The sequence below is a fragment of the Limtongia smithiae genome (assembly GCF_038497785.1).
Source record: "Limtongia smithiae strain NRRL Y-17922 unplaced genomic scaffold V1518scaffold_2, whole genome shotgun sequence".
Lineage (NCBI taxonomy): Eukaryota > Fungi > Ascomycota > Lipomycetes > Lipomycetales > Lipomycetaceae > Limtongia > Limtongia smithiae.
This window is the reverse complement of record NW_027117623.1, coordinates 654,403-666,620: the sequence shown is the minus strand read 5'-3', so window position 1 is coordinate 666,620 and position 12,218 is coordinate 654,403. Positions and strand designations below refer to the sequence as shown.

General features: G+C 46.7%; 4 protein-coding genes across 4 annotated transcripts; 2 read left to right on the top strand and 2 right to left on the bottom strand.

Moving 5' to 3' along the window:
- Positions 1 to 20: 20 nt before the first annotated feature.
- Positions 21 to 3,172, top strand: V1518DRAFT_436873 (uncharacterized protein; the record flags this gene model as incomplete). Its single annotated transcript, XM_066906304.1, has 3 exons — positions 21 to 82; positions 137 to 222; positions 285 to 3,172. The coding sequence occupies 3 exons, from the start codon at positions 21 to 23 to the stop codon at positions 3,170 to 3,172; spliced, it is 3,036 nt and encodes a 1,011-aa protein (XP_066761282.1).
- A 237-nt stretch (positions 3,173 to 3,409) lies between these two features.
- V1518DRAFT_411956 (acyl-CoA N-acyltransferase) lies at positions 3,410 to 5,421 on the top strand. Its single transcript, XM_066902984.1, has 2 exons — positions 3,410 to 3,502; positions 3,554 to 5,421. Exon 2 carries the CDS (start codon positions 3,752 to 3,754, stop codon positions 5,201 to 5,203), a length of 1,452 nt encoding a protein of 483 aa, XP_066761281.1. The 5' UTR covers positions 3,410 to 3,502; positions 3,554 to 3,751; the 3' UTR covers positions 5,204 to 5,421.
- Positions 5,267 to 8,858, bottom strand: V1518DRAFT_411952 (P-loop containing nucleoside triphosphate hydrolase protein). The gene is made up of 3 exons (XM_066902983.1): positions 8,728 to 8,858; positions 7,625 to 8,670; positions 5,267 to 7,568 (listed from the first exon to the last, which is right to left on the bottom strand). Exons 2-3 carry the CDS (start codon positions 8,407 to 8,409, stop codon positions 5,432 to 5,434), a joined length of 2,922 nt encoding a protein of 973 aa, XP_066761280.1. The 5' UTR covers positions 8,410 to 8,670; positions 8,728 to 8,858; the 3' UTR covers positions 5,267 to 5,431.
- V1518DRAFT_411950 (Hamartin protein-domain-containing protein) lies at positions 8,859 to 12,188 on the bottom strand. Its single transcript, XM_066902982.1, has 3 exons — positions 11,865 to 12,188; positions 10,755 to 11,806; positions 8,859 to 10,707 (listed from the first exon to the last, which is right to left on the bottom strand). Exons 1-3 carry the CDS (start codon positions 11,870 to 11,872, stop codon positions 9,077 to 9,079), a joined length of 2,691 nt encoding a protein of 896 aa, XP_066761279.1. The 5' UTR covers positions 11,873 to 12,188; the 3' UTR covers positions 8,859 to 9,076.
- Between the last annotated feature and the right edge of the window lie 30 nt (positions 12,189 to 12,218).

The window sequence follows — 12,218 nt, the reverse complement described above, 5'->3', positions numbered from 1 at the left end:
TATGATAGGATTCTACTAGCATGCAAGTAGACGAAAAAGAGGACGGATCCGTTATCGATGAGGGTCTGTACTCTCGCCAGCTGTATGTGTTTTGCTCTTGTCGACCAGTTCGTCGCAGTTACTTACATTGATCCAGCTACGTTCTCGGCGAGGAAGCCATGAAAAAGCTGAACACTTCCAACATTCTTCTTGTCGGCCTCAAGGGGCTTGGTGTTGAGATTGGTGAGAAAATCAGTTATATTTTATCATGCATCGGAAGGAGGCGTTCTGACCTTTGTACACAGCCAAAAACGTTACACTTGCCGGCGTTAAAAGTATCACACTTTGGGATCCCGCACCTGTTGTCATCCAAGATTTGTCGTCGCAATTCTTCTTGTCCGAGAGCGATATTGGAACTAGCCGAGCAACTGCGACTGCGCCGAAGCTTGCGGAGTTAAATCAATATGTTGCAGTTTCCGTTCTCGATGGCCCCTTGGACGAGGCTGCGATCTCGAAATTTCAGGTGATTGTACTGACGGAAACTCCTCTCGAGACGCAGTTTAAGATCAACGAATTCACGCATGCGCATAATATCAAGTTTATCTCTGCAGATACTCGAGGACTCTTTGCTTATATCTTCAACGATTTCGGTACTGACTTTTTGATCACCGATGCTAAGGGCCAGGAGCCGAATCATGGCATTGTTACTGACATTGATGCTAACGGAACAATTACTTGTCTTGACTCTCGTCACGGTCTGGAAGACGGTGACTACGTCAAGTTCACCGAGGTCGAGGGAATTCCTTCTCTGAACGACGATAAGCCACGAAAAGTGACTGTTTCCGGTCCCTATGCCTTCAACATTGGATCACTCGCTGGCTTGGGAGAGTACGAGAAGGGTGGCTTGTTTACGCAGGTTGAAGTCCCATTCACAGTCGATTTTGAACCCTTGTCCAAGCAACTGGAAAATCCTGAGTTTTTGATTTCGGATTTCGCAAAAATGGAACGACCGAGTCAGTTGCATATTGGCTTCCAGGCACTACAGGGATTTGCCAACAAGCATGGAGAACTTCCACACCCGTTGAATGACGCGGATGCTAATGAGGTTATTCATCTCGCTCGAACTCTCGCTGCACAGTATCCTAAGGTTTTGGGCGACGCCGAGATCGACGAGAAACTACTGCGTGAATTGTCTTACCAAGCACGGGGAGATTTACCTCCCATGGTTGCGACGGTTGGTGGTATTGTGGCACAGGAGGTCTTGAAGGCCTCGTCCGGAAAGTTCGGCCCCATTAAGCAATACTTCTACTTTGATTCCTTGGAGTCTCTGCCGGAAAAGTATCCCCGAACAAAGGAAAATGTTGTGCCGCTTGGATCGCGATATGATAATCAGTATGCTGTTCTAGGCAAGGATTTTCACGATAGAATCACCAACATGAAGGAGTTCCTTGTCGGATCCGGTGCTATCGGGTGCGAGATGCTTAAGAACTGGGCATTGATGGGTCTGGGTAGCGGTTCTTCAGGCAAGATCACCGTCACCGATAACGATTCCATTGAGAAGTCGAACTTGAACAGACAATTCTTGTTTAGACCAAATGATGTCGGTAAGCAGAAGTCCGTCGCGGCAGCTAAGGCTGTGATCGGAATGAACCCTGCGCTGGAAGGACACATTGAGGCCAAGCAAGACAAGGTCGGTCCGGATTCCGAGAACATTTTTGATAACGACTTTTGGGATGCACTTGACGCCGTAACGAACGCACTTGACAATGTCGATGCCCGTACTTATGTTGATAGACGTTGCGTGGTTTTTCAGAAGCCTTTACTGGAGAGTGGCACTCTGGGAACCAAGGGCAACACCCAGGTTATCTATCCAAAGGTTACGGAGAGCTACTCATCGAGCCAGGACCCTCCTGAGAAGAGTATTCCTCTGTGTACACTGCGCAGTTTCCCTTACCAGATCGAACATACTATTGCATGGGCAAAGAACCTGTTTCAGGAGTTTTTCGTTGTTCCGGCTGAGAACGTTAACATGTATCTATCGCAGCCAGACTTTGTTGAACGCACACTCAAACAGAGTGGCGACCAAAAGGGAATTCTCGAGTCTCTTCAGTCATATCTTGTTACAGCAAAGCCGCTGACATTTGACGAGTGCATTGTTTGGGCTCGTTTGGAGTTTGAGAGCAGATTTCATAATGATATCGTGCAGCTACTCTACAACTTCCCGAAGGATCATATGACGTCAAGCGGCACACTGTTCTGGTCCGGCACGAAAAGAGCTCCTACGCCATTGAGTTTTGACCCTACGAATCCTAGTCATTTCGGTTTTATTGTTGCTGCAGCAAACCTGCATGCATTCAACTATGGACTGAAAGGGTCTAACGATCCAGCCGTGTTCCAGAAGGTGCTTGACAACTTGATTGTTCCTGAATTTTCACCCCGTTCTGGTGTCAGCATTGCTATAACGGAGAGTGATGCCGCCGCAGGCGATATGGCGAACATAGAGGAGGATGAACTGAAGAAACTGGGCGAGAGTTTGCCTACACCGTCATCGTTGGCTGGATATAGACTTAAGCCAGTCGAATTTGAGAAAGATGATGACACCAACCACCACATCGACTTTATTACTGCTGCTTCGAATTTGCGTGCTCTGAACTATTCTATTGAGCCGGCCGACCGGATGAAGACTAAGCTGATTGCTGGCCGCATTATCCCAGCTATTGCCACCACGACTGGACTGGTTACAGGATTGGTAAACTTGGAGCTTTACAAGGTTGCAGATGCCAAGGATACGCTAGAGGTCTACAAGAATGGATTCGTTAATCTGTCGCTTCCATTTTTTGGCTTTTCTGAGCCTATCAGTTCGCCGAAGGTCAAGGTTCATGGCCGGGATATGGATAAGATCTGGGATAGATTCGAGATCAGGGGCGACATTACTTTGAAGCAGCTGCTGAATTACTTCGAAGACGAGGAAGGATTGACTATTCTCATGCTCTCTTATGACGTGAAGATGCTCTATGCCTCATTTGGAAAGAAGTTGCAGGAGAAGATGCCCCTACCTCTCACAAAGTTGATTGAAAAGGTGTCAAATGAGCCTCTCCCGGAGAATACCAAGACCTTGATTTTAGAGGTATGCGCGGAAGACCAAGATGGCGAGGAAGTAGATGTTCCTTACATTTTGGTTAAGCTGAAATAATCTCGGTCGCATGATGCTAAGCAGTAGATTGAATGCAATTGACTTCAAGATGATAACATTGCAAGGTTGCATTACTTTAGTACTGTGTTCAAAAAATTGATGCTTGTATATTTAAGGAGCAAACTTCACTCAATTTTCGTAGACAATGCCTTATAGTAGTCTGCGTTATAGCTGCTGTGGAATAAAAATGTGCATGTTTTGACGTTTGGGTCATATCTTGTGTGACTATCACGTTAACGCATCGCGGTGACATCACCAATGGAAGGCCGAAGAAGAAGTGACCATTGAGGACAGTTTTTGTACAACTTCTTTCGAGCAATTTTGATAGCGGTAAGAGCCTTCAATATGCTGTCAGACCAAGCTGCTCAGGTCGCGAATGAGGGTGCACAGGAGGCGCAAGAGGCGGTGGCAAATGGCGGAGAGCCAGCGGCTTCGGCATCAAGCGAGCCGGCCGACCGCGCAGCACCAGCGGAAGCAGCCACCACGACCAGCAAAAATGGTGGAAATGGCAATTCAGGCCTACAGACAAATGTCGGATCGCAGGGATCGATTGTATCGCAGTCGCCGCCGCCAAGCTCGATGGCTACACTAACGCAGCTCCGTGTCGGTTGCAAGGTATGGGCTATGAAGGACGAAGAGACGCGCCTGGCAGAACTACTATCCATCACGACACGAAAAGGAGAGCCTTATTTCTATGTGCATTATCAGGAATTCAACAAGCGTTTGGATGAGTGGGTGCCGGCTTCCAGACTCGATCTCTCGCGGCCGGTGGAATGGCCGCGACCGGAGAAGCCCAAAAAGGCGCCAACACATGAATCGTCGAAAAACAGCTCAAAAGAAGGAACGCCATCTGCTCGCGATCGGAAAAACAATAAGCGTTCGTCAAAAAATCCAAAAAATTCGAAAGGCGCGAGAGCTTCCAAGGCCGCTGCTGCCGCCAGGGCGCTCAGCAGCGAGCCGCCTACAGCGATTGACACACCGAATTCCGATACAGGCGATGCCGGTAACGGTGTCACGTCTGCTTCGGCGGAGGGCATAGATGTTATGGATCTTGACTCGACAAATCCTGAAACTGCCGATGGCCGTCAACCAGACAATTTTTCTCGAGAAGACGAGATCGAGAAATTGCGTACATCGGGTTCGATGACACAAAACGCACACGAAATTGCGCGGGTTCGAAATTTTATAAAGATTCAATTCGGCAAGCATGAAATCGAGCCTTGGTATTTCAGTCCGTATCCAGTCGAGCTTACGGAGGAAGACTGCATGTACATTTGTGAATTTTGCTTATGTTACTACGGATCATTGAAACAGTTCCAGCGGCATCGAGTTAAGTGCACCTTGCAACATCCTCCTGGGAATGAAATCTACAGAGATGAGAACGCGTCTTTTTTTGAGATTGATGGAAGACGGCAGAGGACGTGGTGCCGTAATCTTTGTTTACTGAGCAAGTTGTTTCTGGATCATAAGACACTTTACTACGACGTCGACCCGTTCTTATTCTACTGCATGACGACAAGAGACGAATTAGGTCACCATCTGATTGGATATTTCTCCAAAGAGAAGGAGTCGGCAGAGCAGTACAACGTTGCTTGTATTCTCACACTTCCGCAGTACCAGCGGCATGGTTACGGAAAATATCTCATATCATTTTCTTACGAATTGTCCAAGAAGGAAGGAAAGCTTGGATCTCCGGAAAAGCCGCTATCCGATCTCGGTCTTCTATCGTATCGCGCTTATTGGACCGACACAATTGTTGATTTCCTCACCGACCCCGAACGTGATATCCGGGAAATCACGATCGAAGAAATCGCAACAACTACAGCGATGACTACACAGGACGTGTTGCACACATTACAGACTTTGAACATGTTGAAATATTACAAGGGTCAACACGTTATCTGCCTCACAAACGCAGTACTGGAACATCGAGAACAGATCAGGAAACGGCGCCGCAGAATCCTCGATCCCCAAAAGCTGGTTTGGAAGCCACCGGTATTCACGCCCGCACAATTAAGATTTGCATGGTAAACGAAATAGTTATCACTTTACGGAGTTCAGTTTTGAAATAGCTATCACCTCATTTTGATATTACGACAAGCATTATTAGGTTGCAACTATGTTTTTTGTTCTCTCCAGTTAACAGGTGTTATGGGCGTCATTATCAAAAACTTGAAACTATGTATGAACTAAGTTAATCTTTACTTGTATCAGTAATTATGTACAGTACAATAGACTTAAGAAACCGCAGTTTTTGTTTCATTTCTTCTTGCGACTTGGCCGCGCGTTCTTCTCTTTTCTCTTCTGCTTCAGCGCACGCAACTTATGCATTTGGGCAGAAGTCTTCAACTCAGACCGGTCTGCTCCCTGAACCAGACCCTTTGCCTGGGCTTCCTTGTACCGCTTCACGTGAGACTTGTAATCGTCGCGAAATTTGTCAGCAGCCTTAGGTGCCTTGACGTCGTTGTGCCTGTACTTGCGATTATTTCCAGGACCCGAATTCTCCGCCTCACCAACGCGTAAGCCGCTCTTCTTGTGTGCCTTCTTCCATTCTTCAAACTTGCCAGACTTATAAGTTGCGGGCAATTTCACACCGTTTTCAGCGCGAATCATTTTCCCTCTCTTGCCACCCAAGTCAGTATCGTCGCCGGCAAATTGAGTCACGTACTTCTTTTTCTTCTTGTCCCACTTCGTAATTTTGTTTCTGCTGCCACCAATAATATTGGACTGCTGCAACCCCGACTCGTCGCCGACCAGATCAAAGGAGGCGGCACCGGCGCCTTCCATGAAAGATACGACGGAGCCCGCGGCGCTCTTGTTAATGCCATATCCACGATCTTCGGCGATATCAGCGGCTGCGTAGTGTGAAATGTAATGTGCATCATCTCGGAAGGAAATCTTCGTTCGCTTCTTAGACGGCACTGGAAATGCGTCGACTGCGGCTTGTTTGTCATCGCTGCTTCTCTTGCGTTTCGTAGCACTTTCAAGTTTGAAAGTACTTAAAATATCGTCTTCTGTCGCAAGCGCAGCGGCATGTTCTCTGTTTTCAGAATCCTCGTCCATGCCATTGACGCCATCCGTATTGGTATCACGCTCGCCCGATTCATCGACTTCATTGACTTGTTCTCTGTTCCTCTTGGCATGCAGAACAATTGGCGCAATCTGTTGCCTCCGCTGCTTCATGAGTTCGGCCCCACTCTCAACGCTAACTCCACCCTTGCGCGTGAGTTCAAAAATAGTCTCAGAAGGTCTAAATTTTGATAGGCGGAGTAGCATATCCTCTCGTTCGGCAACTTTCTGTTCTCTGAAGAGAGGAAAGAGCACACCCCAGCCGCCAGTGGATGTAACTTCCTTCGCTCGTTTCACGCTCTCAGATGAAGCGGATCCGCGACTTTTCATATATAGCTTTTCACTCTTCTGAGCAACTTGCACTAGCAACTTAAGATCGTAGTCATTTGTCACATGATTTTGAACATCTTCACAGGCTCTTTCAAGATCGTCCCGCGGAAGACTTCCCACAATAATATTCGAGGTATAATCAATCTGATCCAATGGTACTTGCTTCAGCTGGGATGATAGCAGGAGCTTTTTTCCGAGAAATAGCTCCAAGTCAAGCAAGTATGGAACTTCTGTTTCGGTTACCAGCGAGTATGCGTGTCCGGATTTACCGGCACGAGCTGTACGACCAACACGGTGAACAAAAATCTTTGGCGATCCAGGAAACGAGTAGTTAATCACATTTGCCAATATTGGGATATCAATACCACGTGCGGCGACGTCCGTAACAACTAAAATAGAGGTCGCGCCAGCTCTGAATTTGGCAAGTTGCTCAAGACGGGCGCGTTGGTCTAGGGAACCGTAAATATGAGAAACGGCATATCCAAACCCGCGCAGAAGATTAGCAACATATTCAACATGATGTCTAGTCGGAGTGAAAACGATAGTTGCATTCGCGGACGTCAATTCGTTTCCTTGAGGCACGCGACTCAAAAACAATTTCTTCCCCTTCTTGCCCTTCGTAAATTTACTTCGTAACCGTTTCCCTTCGCTGCCCTCGTTGTCATTGTCCGCTTCGCTCTCTTCAGATTCCTCTTGCGTCCAGGCTGTTTGAGACTTTGACATGTCAGCTAGTAGTGGCATTTTGATGACATGACGTAGTATCCAGATTAGGGAGCCGTCAATCTCTCCGGACTTCGTACTGAAGAAATACATTTGAAGGGCATCAGAGACCTTGGCGTCCGTATCCAGCCGTACGAGAACAGGTTCAGTCAAGCCAGCGCGTGCAAATTCGACGAGAGATTTGGGAAGAGTTGCTGAAAATAACAGAGTCTGACGCGTAGCTGGTAAGCTTGCAACAATTGACGTCAGCTGCATAGCAAAGCCCATCTCAAATAGCCTAAAGTAATGATCTTATGTTAGCAGATCGTGCATACACAATAAGAATGAACTTACCGGTCTGCCTCGTCGAACACAATATATTCAACCGAATGTAAATCCAAGCTCATTTCAACTTGCAAATGAGCAAATCTACCAGGAGTAGCGACGATAATGTCAGGATTTGACATCATCAATCCAAATTGGTCGTCCAGGCTGTCTCCGCCGACCAGAAGAACACTCTTTAGATCTGTTCCTCTTGAAAATTCCTTCACGACTTTAACCGTCTGCAGCGCAAGTTCTCTACTCGGAGACAGGATGACCGCTCGGGCACCAACCTTTGCACTATGTACTTTTAGTCGATCAATCATTGGAAGCACGAACGCAGCGGTCTTTCCTGACCCAGTTCGTGCCATACCAACCACGTCCATGCCCCCAAGCACAAGTGGTATGGTCTTCCGCTGAATTGGCGTAGGAATCTTGTAACCTTTGCGGTTGACTGCCTTAACGAGCCGCGAAGAGAGCCCTAGAGATGCAAATATTCCTTGAGCAACCTTCTTCTTGCTCCCGTCAACTGGAAGCGTGCCTAGCGTAGACGGTAAATTTCGAAAAAAGCTCTCCTCGTCGTCATCATCGCTATCTTCCACAAAACGAGACTGCCCTGAGGGTGTCAAATTGTTCCTACGTGCGGTACTAGTCTTTGATTTTTTGCCGCTAGAGGTTGGCTGGACCGCTCTGTCCGATAATCTTGCATCATCGAGATCGCCGTCGCTGTCACTTGCACTGCTATATTGAGTTGCGCCATTTTCTCGTATAGATGCAATCGCTCCAGTGATATCGTACTCGGAGTCACTGTCAGACATTTCGACTGTATCAACCGGGGAGATGTGGTCGAAAGAAAGAAGCGCAGTTGCAGACTCGGCCCTGCAGCAATTAAGCTGCGGCAGCGGGCGAACTTGCGCAAAAAATTTCGAAGACCCAACTGACCCCTGAGCCGCACGAATAGAGTTTAAATGTGCCGAGCAAAAATTTCGCAGGGTGGACTCGTGATCACCAGCATCACACCTCACAGACGACGCGACGATTTGTAGGGTCGTTGACCAATGATCTTAGCGCTAGAAGCTCTAGTTACCAAATTAATGCATAAAAATCAAGGAAGCGGTTTTGGTGAGTCGTGATACTTAGATCAACTATCCGCGACCATCGACGGGTGGGTCGTACCAATTGCTCCCAGTTATAGGCGGCAATGAAGGCAGTCGCAACAGCAGCTCGCTAGCTAGGTTAGGTTGTGGAGTTAGCTATATAGCTAGCACCTAACCACTTGATCACCATTCGCCATTACTATTATACTACCTCAATCCAATCTTTAGAAACCAATAATATCAGTAACATAAACAGTTCATATATACATATCAAGTCCAGTGCAAGTATCTACAGATTAGAAAACCGCTAGCAAAAGAAGCATTTATCAGGACATATTACCTAACCAAAGAGCATCCATTCAATCTTCTTTCTCTGCTCTTCTATTTCCTATACTCCATCTCCTCCCTTGGAGAGATTGGCAATCTGCTTTCTGAGATCACTATAAACTATTGCAAAATCAAGTTTTTGCTTTGCGGCTGATGCTTCACAGACTTCAAGCTCTTTGAGAACTTTGACAAGATCGATGCGTAATCTCTGAGCATCCTCGTTCTCGCGATTCGTCAAACGTGATTCGACGCCTATTGATGCAATCTGCATTCTCTGTTGCAGCTCGTAGTAAGCGCGTTGTAAAGATTCTGCTTCGTCCGCTCTTGATAAAGCATGGCTTAGTTGGCGAGAAAGGTCTTCGATTTTAGCTTCTTGGAATAAAAAGCTCCCTTTCAGTAAATCGATTTCCTTGTGAGCTTGGGTCAGTTGCTTCGTCTGAGCGATTTTTTCTTCTCTCCACTTGTTCTGCTCTTCCCGCAAAAGTTTCACCCGGTCATAAGATTTGTTGGCATCATTAGCGCGAATATTGGCTTGATGCACTGTCCTCGCTAATTCTGCCGCAGACTCTTTCTCAATGCGTTGAATCTTGGCCTGAAGTTCGCGGTTCATGAAAATCAGCCCTTGATTATTAGTTTCCGCTCGCTGAAGTTCGGTGTACTGAGTCTTAATTTGACGCAAATTGCGCAACCGGAGCTGCTTGAGATATCGCTCGAAATTCAGCTCATTCTGCAAATCCACAATTTTGTGTTCCAGGCTCGTTACAGCTTGCTGCAGCTGACTTCCAGAAAAGTCTGAATCAAAATTCAATACTGGAGAATTATCTGTGAATGATCTTGTCGGCGGCGCTGAAGAACCGTCCGCATCCGCACTATTCACCCTTGAGAGCGGGGGAGGGAGAGAAAATGCTCCAGAGTTTGTGAATTGCCCAGAGAGATGAACAGACGGTGCAGGACTGTTAACTACCGAATTTCCTTCCAAGTAAGAACGTGACGTATAAAGATCGCTAGAATCCATATGGTTTTGTAATATAGAGTTAATCTCAGCTCGGCGGCTCGATTCAGACGGAACCGGAGACATCCCTCGTACGGCTGATTTCGGTGACGGAGCCATTTGCTTGGAATCCTCTGCTTGAGACGATTCTCCTGAGAGGTCATTGACTTGCACGGAATCCGGCTTACGTACTTCACGTGAACTGGTAGACTGACTGAGCTGGTGATCTGAAGACACAATGTTATCGCCAAACGAAAAGGACTGCTCTCCGTATCCATCGTGGTCTGTTGCGTCAAACGACGATTGCTCCGCATCACCGACGAGCTTGCGATAAATCGCAGGGGACATCGGAGAAGGTGGTTGTAAATCTTTTGTGTCAAGTGTAAGACAGTATGCCGCAATATCATCTGCTGCTCCTGCAATTTCCCATCTAGTCTGGTCCAAAATTTCCGATGTGAATGTATATCGAATCAAATTGGGATGGAGCAAATGTCGTTTCGATAGATCCTGTGATTTGATCGCAATATACTTGACATCAAATTTTATAAAGTCACTCATTCTTAGGCCAATTAATTTGAAATAGCGAGAAGGATTTGTCAGAAATGTCAAAAAATGAATTGGATACAAACCGTAGATGAATGTATATAGTCGAGAATAGTTAACCGTAGTTACTTCGCCATAGTCATTTTTCGGTAGAGCTTCTGTGTTGAGTTAGCGAAATTCCGACAGTAAGGCGCAAAATATTTACCCAAAATATCCCACGAAACGCTGTTATCTCCACTTGCTGGCTTTGAATCGTCCTCGGATGTATAATAGCTATATCCACTATTATTCGGTCCGTGGCCGTTCATTGATGAACCCGAGCTCAGCACATTTACCACTGGAGTGCCGGAATCGCTTTTGCGGTCGTAAAGAAGGTCCCAATACAACAATCGAGCGTATATCGCAAAGATTTTTGGCAACTCTCCTCCTAGACTGGAACAAACGTGAGGAAGATACATCACGAAGACTGTGCATGCGAGATTCACGGCGAGAGCAGAAAGGTCCTTTGATAGACATTCATAAAGATGAGTGATAAGACTAGAATTCCGGGTTTCAAACAAGTAAGGCGGTTGTGTCTGAATATAGGTACAGAGAAGGCCTAGTATTTTAACTCGGTGCTGCCTTTGCACGAAATATCGATCCAAGATTGCAAAAAATGCCAGAGGCCGCTTATATCCAAATCTTCGTAATTCCAAGTCTGCATTCTTAACACACATTGCTCGGCTGTCTGACTCCGCGTCTGCACTCACCAAGAGTGAATCATCGGTGTCAAGTCGCCTTAATCCAAGATATACTTGAACAAGGGCATCAGCCGTGAACTGGGATATCGGTTCGTAAATAGAAGACTCAACAGAAGAATCAAATGCGTCAAAAACCGTGATACCAAATATGACATCTCTTGCTTCCTTAACCACGGTGCGTGATCGGCCTAGCGAGCTCAAGGCTGTGACCATGATTTGTTGAATCCACCACTTTAGTCGATCGGGACTAACAATTAGAATTGGAACTAAAAGTGCAAGACTCTTAATAAACAACGCTTCCGCTGCAGAATCAGCTACCACATGTTTGCGAAGTATTCGTTGGAGGTCATCGTGTAGTCGCTGAGCATCAGCAGTATCCGGCCTCGGATGCCTTCCTAAGTACACCGCAATAGCATTGGTTATCGAGTCGGGAATGTCTGGTGAAACGTCACATATTGAAGAAGTATCTGCACTTAATATTTCGGCCGCTATGACCTTGGAGAGTTCGCGCAGAGATCTAATCAGACGGAATAAGTCAGCTAGTGCTACAGCTAACTTGTAGAACAGACACCTACCCAGACATTCAGACCGCCGATTAGCAAGTCAAAAGCCTTATCCTCACAGAGAGCTGTCTAAACACGGCAATTAGGAGTAACCAACAGTGCTAATTGGAGGAAGGAAAGTGTGGCAGCTTGTTGGCGCTTCGACCGGTAAATCGCTATTGAGCGTTGCCAGAGCCAGCTAGCCACATATTAGCACGTGCGGCTCATTGTAGAAAGCTCTCCTCGTCAACTCCGGACCGCCTGATGTACAGCCCCAAAGCACGTTTATAACGCAATATTGACATAGGCAGTTACAGAACTAAAGACAGAGTACATACGAAAATTTATGGATTAGCACATCTCTAGCCGACCGCTTCTTCTGGCAAA

Coding starts and splice junctions, on each gene's coding strand:
- V1518DRAFT_411956 (XM_066902984.1), top strand. CDS start 3,752: ATGGCTACACTAACGCAGCTCCGTGTCGGTTGCAAGGTATGGGCTATG.
- V1518DRAFT_411952 (XM_066902983.1), bottom strand. CDS start 8,409: ATGTCTGACAGTGACTCCGAGTACGATATCACTGGAGCGATTGCATCT. Junction 7,569..7,624: donor GTGTTCGACGAGGCAGACCG/GTAAGTTCATTC, acceptor TCATTACTTTAG/GCTATTTGAGATGGGCTTTG.
- V1518DRAFT_411950 (XM_066902982.1), bottom strand. Junction 10,708..10,754: donor CGTTTCGTGGGATATTTTGG/GTAAATATTTTG, acceptor AACTCAACACAG/AAGCTCTACCGAAAAATGAC.